The sequence below is a fragment of the Giraffa tippelskirchi genome, chromosome 2, assembly GCF_054371585.1.
Source record: "Giraffa tippelskirchi isolate mGirTip1 chromosome 2, T2T-mGirTip1v1.2.pri, whole genome shotgun sequence".
Taxonomy (NCBI): Eukaryota; Metazoa; Chordata; class Mammalia; order Artiodactyla; family Giraffidae; genus Giraffa; species Giraffa tippelskirchi.
Window position 1 is genome coordinate 50,239,853 of NC_137276.1, and position 10,366 is coordinate 50,250,218.

The window sequence follows — 10,366 nt, forward strand, 5'->3', positions numbered from 1 at the left end:
AGTGAGTAGCCCTACCGAGCACTCACCTGCTCTAGTGGAAATTCCAAGAGTAATTCTCTAGGTCCCTCCTCCCTCCCCTTCCTCACCATCAATTGCTGTGTCTCACTGATTCTCCTCTCATACTCTTGTCGAACCTCATGCAGATGTTTTAGTTTAGTAGTGCAAGTATTTCTTTCAGATAAATTCTAAAAGATAGAATTGTAGGTTTAAAAATGTGGGATTTTCAATTGTTGTTGTTCAGTCACTCAGTCGTGTCCAACTATGCGACCCCATGGACCACAATACACCAGGCTTCCCTGTCCTTCACTATCTCCTGGAACTTGTTTAAACTCGTGTCCATTGAGTCAGTGATACCATCCAATAAAGAGTGTTTCTTTCCCTTTTTTTAGTGATTTGGTACCTATTACTATTAATAACTACTAACTCACTCTCCAGAAAAAGTTTACCAGATTAGCCTCCAAGGGCTCCCTGGAAAAGCGCTGATTTCTCTCCACCCACACCAACATCAAGCACTATGGTGTTTTTTCATCTTAAATAAGAAAACCTACAGAAGAAAAAATATCTCATTTCAGTCGCAATCTTTGGGTAACTAGAGTGGATGAACACTTTTAATGCCTTGTGAATTATCTGTTCTTACTCTTAGCCTATTATTCCTTTGGGTTTTTCATTATTTTCTTATTTATTTTTAAATCTTTTTATATACAAAAATCATTAACCTTTGGTCTATAACATTATCTCAATTTTTCTGAATCTGTCATTTCATCTTTAAATGTGGTATGGCTTGGTAAATTGTACAGAAATGTGAAATTCCTATGAAATGAAATTTCTCAGTCCATTCCTTTGCTTTCTGGATTTAGTTCCAAGCCTAGGAAATCCTTTCCCAGTCCAAGTTGTTGCTGTCATTATTTTTAGTCTCCCATTTCTTTTAACTTCCTTAAAATCCTCTTATCTGTCCCTTTCATCTCTATCCCATCTGGTCTTCTTTTTCTTCAGACTTTCCCTGATTATTGTTTATTATTTAATAGAAGTCTTACAATTCTGCTAGGCATGCCAGACTCTTTCCAGATTTGCTCCCAGTTTCCATAGTAATCCTGTTCCTAGGTCTGCTTTTCATGTGAGTCCTTTCCCTTTGTTCTCCCATGTTGTCACAGGCTGGGTACAGAGCAGAGTGACTATCCTCCTGGCAATTCCTGACCCCAGGTTCCCACCACGGAGGTAAGCTATTGTGCCCATTCCTGGCAATTAGTGGCCACTATGAAATGCAGTTTTGCTAGATTGTTGTCCGCTGCTCCCACTCACCAGCCATATTAAATTATATTCCTGCCCAAAGGCCTGACCAATTTTTTCAAGCTGAGATCCTCCTTCTAGAAAGGGTGAGAAAGACATAAAATTTCCAAAGGGAAATCATTCTCAGTATGTTTCCTTGCAATAGATACTATGTTTGTTTAAAAGTAAAAACCTTTAAAACTCTTCTTGATATGAAAAGGCACTATATACAAAACAAGGATGCAGACTACAGATTGGGAGAAAATATTTGCAATGCATATAACTGACAAAGGGCTGGTATTTAGACTCCTATAAATTAATTTTTTAAAAGGCTGATATTTAAAAAACAGGCAAACGAAGCAACAAGCAACTTATTGAAAGATAAATAGAAAATTACTAATGATCAGGGAAATGCAAACTATAACTGCAAGAAGATATTTTATACTTTTCTGGTTAGCAGAAATGAAAAATCTGACAATACCAAATGTAGGGAAAGTGAGGAACCATGAAACCCCCATACCTTATGCTGAAGAGTTACTTGAAAGAACCTCTTTGAAGAAACATTTAACATGATTAAATAAAGCTAAGGGGGCACAAGTCCAACCACCCAGCAATTCCAGTGCTAGAGAGAAGTCTCTAAGTATATCCCTAAACATGCTGGCATGTGTGTACAAGGTGACATGGACAAGAAATATTTATGCAATGTTATTTTTGATTGGAAAAAATTTAACATTCATCAATAGGATAATGAATGATTTGTGACAAATTTATATAAGGATATCACATAGAACTGAAAAAAAAAAAAGAAATAGAGCTGTATCAATATAGATAAATCCCAGAAATAGAATGTTGTGGAAAAAACAAATTGTGAAAGTATATTACAGTATGAGTCTACAAAAACTTGTGAGACTGTACATAAATTACATGATAGTATTACTTATGGTTGTAAAAATACACCCATATTATTGTATAATTTACATACAGTTTTATAGGTATCTTAGAAAGATACCATAATATACTTTTACAACTTGCTGTCTCTTTGTATATCATTTCACACAGGGCATGTTAATTCAGCAGGTTGGGAGTTACCATTGGGAATGAGTGGAAGGGGAATAAGTTCTTGAATTTATACACAGGTGGCTTTAGTTTATCTGAAATGCTTTATTTCTTTTATGTGGGTGGTGCATGCATGCATGCTAAGTTGCTTCAGTCATGTCCAACTCTTTCCGACCCTGTGGACTATAGCCCTCCAGGCTCCTCTGTCCATGGGATTCTCCAGGCAAGAATACTGAAGTGGGTTTCCATGCTCGCCTTCAGGGGATTTTCCTGACCCAGGGACCAAACCTGCATCTTACTTCTCCTGCCTTGACAAGCAGGTTCTTTACCACTAGCACCACCTAGGAAGCCCAAATGGGTGGTAAGTTCTTGGCTATTTATTTTGATTTGAACAAAACTTTGTATCTGAAATAGCTAAAAAAATTTCAGCCCTATAAATGAACATAGTCACACCTTTCCTTTGTAAATAAAATAAAGTAAATAAAAAAACAGTACATCAGAACTTTGCTAAAACTACAAAAACAACTAGGTAAATACTAAGCACTATTTTACATAGTAGACCTCCAACAAATATTTGATAAGTGAACATATGATGATGGGACCCACAGTACGCAGAATAATGGCCAAATATGTTGCTGGTTTTGTGCCAAATGCTGTGCCAAGCACTGATATGCATTGTTTTCACTAATCCACATAACATACCTTTGGGATTGGTATTATTATTTTCCCACTTTACAGAAACTGAGGCAGAACCAGATGGTAACCTGAGATAACCAGTTAAGCAGCAGAGTAATGAGTTGAATTATCTCACACATACTGAAGTAGCATGTGCATGTCTAAGAAATGTATGGCTACCACCTGGAAACCAGCTATCACCTGGAAAAGTTAATCTCTGGAGAGAAAAGTCAGTCCTTCTGGCTGGGAATTTCAGTGGTAACATTATTTCCTTCCCCAGGACTGAGAACTCTATGATATCTTCCTAACAAATGCCTGTGCCTCCTCCCAGTGCTGGCAAACCCCTGAAAGGCTGATTTGCAGGCAGTTGACTCAGAGGCATTGAGATCGTCTTTGAGCAGTGGGATTCCAGGAGGCACGCTACAATAAAGCAAATTGGGCCACTGTGAGTTGAACAGTAATTGTACACTCAGCCAGATTCTCCCAAGGCTCACACTTCTTCCTGGGACCATGATGGCTACTTCTGGAGGCCCCATGAACTCTTTCAGGCCACTGGGGTGCTGTTTGATGCACAAAGGCAATCATTTACTGAATGGTACCATGGAGATCCCAAAGAGTTAAGGCAGCTTTCAAAAGGAACTAATTTTTTCCCCAAATTGGGATTTGCATGCTGGGAGAATATTGCTCAATATTTTAAATTTTTTTATTTACTTACATTCTCTAAGCTGCACCATCATGTCTTGTGGCTGTCCCCTCAAATGGAAGAAAGAAAAAGAAAATGATGCTCTGGTCTCCAGAGCATAAGGAATGACAGAAGCTCTAGAGGAAATGAGAGAAAACCTCAGCTTTGAAAGACAGAGAACCTGGTTAGTTTTCAAGTGTGACTGCAGTATTGCTATTTCTTCATTGCTGTAGAGTTTGATGACTTGGCCTTTAAGTAAACTCAAAACATTTCAGATACTTTACATGAGTTTCCCCTGCTAACTAATTCTCTCCTTTGTAAGCAGAAAAAGTGATGCATCAAAAATTTATTAACATAATAAAAATATTGTTCCCCTGCGAAGGGAATAAACCATGTTGCAGGCCCCATTCTGAAGTGGATTAGAGCCAGAGATAAACAAGAAGGAGTATTTGTCCTTACCATCCCCTCTGGATACCACACTTGGAAATAACTCTTGGTCATCCTTGTTATTGTATTTAATGTCACTTCTCTCTCTTCCATAGACAGTTGAGTCCATGCTGGGTTTATATAAGAATAATTGACTACACCTAACAGTATAAACTCTGTACCACTGGCCGGGCAGTTAGCCTAAGAGAACCTATGCACACCTGTGTACATGCACACGTACACACACACACACACACACACACACACACAAATACAACTGACTTAGTTTTAATTCCAATCCTCCAGCACTAGGAAATAAATGGATTCCTGCTTGTGTTACTCACTGTTCTGATTATCTATTGCTGTATAACAAACAAGCCCAAATTGAGTGGGTTAAAATAAGAGCAATCATTTATTTTTCTCATGGACCTGCAATTCAGGTAGAGCTCAGCAGGAACAGCTTTTCTCTGCTTCACTCAGCTAGGGTGCCAAACAAAGGCTAAGAGATCCAAGATGGCACACTCACATGACTGGCAAATTGTGCTGGCTGTCAGCAGCAGTGCAGCTGCACTGTCAGGAGCTTTGGTTCTCTCCACATGGGCTTTTACTCAGGGCTGCCTAGGCTTCCTTACAACATGGTAGCAGGGTTCTAAGAGCAAGTATTCCAAGTGACAGGGAGAAGCTACAATTCTCTTGAGACCTGAGCCTGGAAATGTCATTTTTGCCCTATTCAATTAGTCAAGCCATCACAAACCCATCCAGGTTCCAGGGGAGGGAACACAGATGTCACCTCTTGAAGGGAGCAGTGTGAAGCTATTAGCAGTATCCCTAGTCTACCAAATGCACAAAATTGCCTTTTTCCCCATGTCATCCCACTCCTGAGATTGTCTGTCACAGACAAGGAGGAATTTTACACTAATTGCCAAGGATTCCCCATCATCTAACTGCCTGCTTTCTCTCAAAGTACATATCCTAAGGACAATCTTCAACAACTACACCTGTAACTCTAGTTTCTTCATCTATTATTACCTAATACCTATATACAATGAGAGGATGCAAGTGGTTCCCTTTTCCCTAAAGCAAAGTCAACTGAAGGCCAACAGGACCTGCCCATACTTGTGAGAGGAAGGCCTTCTCTTGCTCTAAGAGCTTATGACAGGAAGGTTTCAGAAAGACCAAAGCCCAAGGCTCTTGGCAGGGAAAGAACAATGGTCCATTGACTCCTTCCTGCCAGCACCACTCTGCACCTTGGGAAGTCATTGGCTCTGTGCTGCTTCCTGTGTGATGCAATAAAACTACCTCCTTGTCTGCAATATCCTTGAGTCAACTCCCTAAACAACACAAGTGCAAGGGGTGGCAGTCTTTCTGAACTCAAGGAGGCATAGGAAAGTCTTGACTGGCCACATGCCATGGGAGATGGCTTTTTAAGTCCTGATACTCCTAAGAGGGTTCTTTGCAAACAAACTTAAAGAACTCTGTTTTATTGATATACAATTCAGAAGAGAGTTTTTACAAGCTTGACTTCTTACATTGTAATCCAATGGCCATCCTCGGGCTTCATCTACAGCTCAGATTTTATCTCCACTACAACCCCTCCCTCCAAAAAAAACCAACTTCCCACCTTCCCCATGTTCCTTTCTGCTACCAGTTCTTAATTAAGAAGCTTGAGAGCTATAGTTCTGGCAGGATTTATTGGTCAGAACTTAATAGGAACAACAGGTTTGTAAACATATGGGCCTTAAAAGAATATAGATTTTAAGAAAATGATAAAAAAAGAAAAAGCTGGTGATAGTCTGCCTCTACAGGGCTCATCAGAGGTGGGCTCCAGAGATCCAAAGCATAGCAGATTTTGTCAGCAGTTTTGGGGATCACGGTAACTAATAGGATTTCAAACTGCACATGTGCAGTCAGTTTCCGGGAGACTGGTAGAAAGGAAATGGGCACCATGTCTATTTTCCATGTACTGTGGACTTTACAGTCCTCATCTGATCTCACCCTCACAGTATCCCAGCAAAGTGGTATTGATTTCACTTTACAGATCAGGAAACTGAGGCTCAGTAAAATTTAGTAGCTTGCTCAAGGATGCTCAGCTAATAAGCAATGGAGCTGGGTCTAGAGCCCTACTTTTTGACTCGAAATCCCATGTATTCAACAATAGGGCCATTGTTCTTCCTGTAATTAGGAAAGGGTTTGGGAAACATGAACCAATATTGATGTTAGGTTATAATAGGAACCACTTGCTATCTATGAGGTCAATGTGTATATAGGGTCAGATAACATAAATCAGTGATGTGGATTGGGTGTATTAGGGAGTGAGGGACTAGGGTAAACTAAGAGACCAAGACCATCTTCTATTTAAAGAAGTGCCCCTAATCATCTCCATCCAATTATCACTACTGCAGCTACAAATATTTTCAAGAGGAATTTGAAATCTGAATCTCACATGAAAACTTTCCACTTTGAAGAAATGGCACCAGTTCATCTTTGAATGAATTTAATTTTGAGAGTCCCTTGGACCGCAAGGAGATTAAACCAGTTAATCCTAAAGGAAATTGGTCCTGAATATTCACTGGAATGACTGAAGCTGAAGCTGAATCTGCAATACTTCGGCCACCTGATGCAAAGAACTGACTCATTGGAAAAGACCCTGATGCTGGGAAATATTGAAGGCAGGAGGAGACGGAACAACAGAGGATGAGATGGTTGGATGGCATCACTGACTTGATGGACATGAGTTTGAGCAAGCTCCGGGAGTTGGTGATGGACAGGAAAGCCTGGCATGCTGCAGTCCATGGGGTCACAAAGAGTTGGACATGACTGAGCAACTGAACTGAATTCATTTTTAATTCCTAGAAGCCAAACAAACACATTTTAGGTCCTACTCAGTATCCTCTGCTCTGGGCAGTTACAGGTAAAACCTCTATTGGTCTTCCTTACTTTCATAGCACCAGGCCCAAAAGAGACAGGAGCTCAATAAATAGCTCCTCTGTCCATGGAATTCTCCAAGCAAGAATACTGGAGTGGATAGCCATTCCCTTCTCCAGGGGGTCTTCCCAACTCAGGGATCAAACCTGGGTCTCCTGCAATTGCAGGCAGATTCTTTACCATTTGGGCTACTAAGGAAGCCCAAATATTTGTACAACAAAAGAATGAATTCTCAAATCAACAATCTGGAGAGAGACAAAGAGGTATCAAGCCCTGGCTTTCAGGTACAGAGTCCTTTCACCAGAGCTAGGGCTGCTCAGAGGGGTGGGAAAAATACAGTGCTATGACTGAACCCATACACTTTCCCAGTGACTTGGTGGGTGAGAAGCAGCAATTCTAACATTTTCCCTTTTATAAGGCAAAGTTGATCTGAGAACTGGGTAAGACTGCCTCCCAGAAGTTGGGGTCATCAGAGGAAGAAGGGCTGGGAATGAGAAACCTAAGTGGCCTCTCTTTATCTAGTTGCTTTTTTCCAGTATGTTCCTAAGCACCAGTTATCCAATCTGTGAAATGGGATATATGGAGCATACTAGTCCAAAACATGGAGAAAATTATGAATTCATAGACAATAAGTTACTTGGCAATTTTTTACAGAAAGGCATGCCTAAGTATTCAGTGCATCCTATAAATATGATCCCAAGAAAATTCTGAGTCATGTTTGGAAATCAGTAAGTATTTCTGGTTAATAGGTTAGGTGAAACATATTAGCAAAGGGATTTCCCAATAAAAATCTGCCAAAGCCTCCACCTGGATATCCAAGTTTATTTTCAAATGTGAAAGTATCTCATATCCTCCATACTTTGAATGTAAGCACATGTATTTTGCAATAATATCCCCAAATCAGTGGGCAAGTAAAAACTAAGTCTTCATTAAAAAGATGCTAACTCTACAATTAGACTTTAACATACTCAACTCCAAGTCAGACCTCACTGGCAGGAACTTTATTCCAAGACAATAAAGGAAATTCCTTGTACCCAAACTGTTCCCAGCTGCCACCAGCCAGAGTGCCAGCCCAGTGGACAGGCTGGGCTTCTCCTGTGTGTCTACAACCAAGGAAGGGAATACTGCTCTGCTGCTCTCCACTGATTACATCTCAGTTTGCGTTATTGACACAACTTATGTTCTGACTCTCCTAGGCCCTGGTGTTGGAGTTACCAGCCACCCTGCCACTCACATGTCAGGACACAGATTCCTTTCCTAGCTTCCAAAGGAACAGGTTTCTCCTCTGGCCCTAAGCAGGGATTGAACAATATCATTGTTGAACAATGTCCTTTTTTGACTAAAGAGACAATAATACTCAAGAGCCAACAGTCCATCCTTTCCAAGTCCATCCTCACCCTGGAGATAAGCCTTGATGCTATCTTTATTAAATAGCACTACTCTCCTCTAAGCAGCCAATCAGAGACCACTTGTGATGATATTAAAACCACCAACTCTAGCTTCCAATCATCCCAGAATGGTCCCCAGAGTGCTGTATCATATTTTTACAGTTTCAAAAATGAGAATACCAACCTTTAGGAACAGTGGGAGAAGATTCAACAGGCTCTTCTGTTGTTCAGCTGGGCTCCTGGGAGCCAACTGCTGGTATTCCAGAAACTTCCTTTCTAGCATCTCCCAGAGGGCAGTGGGGCCAGGGGCCTGCCCTCCTGGTGGGAAATCAGGTTGTGCAGCATCAGGCTGGCCTTTATTTTTGGAACCTGGATCCTCAGCTCTGTCTTCAGCCTCTGAGACACCTTTTGCCTCCATGCCTCAGCAAAGCAGATCTGAATTCAGAACAAAAAAGAAAACTGAACAGTCCCATCACAACACTTTCTGATGAAGCTGATTGTGGAACGAAATACCATCCTCATTTAGTCCAGTTCCTATAGCAGGTGGTTCCTCTAAGAATCTGAAACTGACTAAAATAAGGAACACATCTGAAGAAAGAGATTCCAACCTAGATGTGGCTCATATTGACAATCTAACATTTGCCAGGCACCATCCTGGGCTCTTTACACAGACTTCCTCACAAGAGACATGGGTACTCTTATTTTCTCTATTTAAGTAAAGAAACTGATGATCCAAAAGGCACCCAGGCAATGAGACGTCCAGCTGAAATGTAAACCTTCAATGCCAAATCTGTTTTTCTTTTTATTACCTGACACTACTCCTCTTTAAAAATGCTAAGTAGAAGAAACATGTAAATATCTCTCAATATTTGTAGAGGCATGTAATTCCATATCTTCTATTTTAACTCCATCACATGAGACTAAAAGGATGCAAGTTCTTCATTCTCAGCATTATTAGCTTCACACTCAATATTTTTAGAGAACTTTACCCTCAAAATGACTCTTGAAATCCCCAAGTTAACTTAAAAGAACTTCTCGGTTTGTACACACAAAACCAATGTTTGCAAGCTAGGAAGCCGGGGTCAGCAGACCTGAGGACAGGAATATATGCCATGTGTGCATGCTCAGTTGCTCAGTCGTGTTTGACTCTTTGCATGCTCATGGACTGTAGCCTGACAGGATCTTCTCATGCCCTCCTCCAAGGGATCTTCCCAACCAAGGAATTGAACCCGTGTCTTTTGTGTCTCCTGCATTGGCAGGCAGATTTTTTACCACTAGGGCCATCTGGGAAGCCCATAAAATAGCCAAGGGCTTATTTGCCAGATAGGTAGCCTTGAGAAAGTACCGTTATTTGTGTCTGTGACTTTTCAATTGTCATACTCTGCAGCTGAGGCAGGACAGGCTCACGGCACAATAAAAGTTTGTTTGTTGTTTGTTTGTCAGGAGTGTAGGAAACTCTGAGCAGAGACCAGAGTGTCAAGGTGCCCTGCAAGAAGCCCTCCCCAACCATGATGTCACCATGTCACCACATAGGTGCCCATCCTGGAATCGGGCCAGCGACTGACAGCCACCAATCAAGGGATGGCAACCAGACAGATGGACACAGAGGTGGGTCCACAGTGTTTTGCTCTGGGCTAAGAAGGTGAGGTGGTACATCGTGCTTTGTTCTTAGCCCAAACGCAGAATCCTTGCAGGCTAGAATTCCCATTAACTAAAGATCACATGGCCAGATGAGCCATCCTTCTTTGAAATGTTCTCACCCTTTAGGTACAAAACTCCTTGAGCCCCTGCTCTTCTTCTATCAAACATACTTATTACTCTCAGACTTCCTTTGCAGAAGTCATCTTCTTATACAAAAGTAATGTACATTCAGCATCAAAAATTGGGAAGGAAAAAAAATCAGGAAGAATATCAAGCAGGCCTACATCCAGAAAGTTGACCATTGATA

General features: G+C 41.0%; 1 protein-coding gene across 2 annotated transcripts in view; it reads right to left on the reverse strand.

The window, feature by feature from the left end:
• WDFY4 (WDFY family member 4) overlaps nucleotides 1-9,798 on the reverse strand; it is a 226,034-nt gene extending 216,236 nt beyond the window's left edge. For both annotated transcript variants that reach the window (XM_081561673.1, XM_081561666.1), the window contains exon 1: nucleotides 8,603-9,798. In XM_081561673.1, coding sequence (XP_081417799.1) covers nucleotides 8,603-8,836 — 234 coding nt within the window. In that variant the 5' untranslated portion in view covers nucleotides 8,837-9,798. The remainder of the gene's footprint in view (nucleotides 1-8,602) is intronic.
• Between the last annotated feature and the right edge of the window lie 568 nt (nucleotides 9,799-10,366).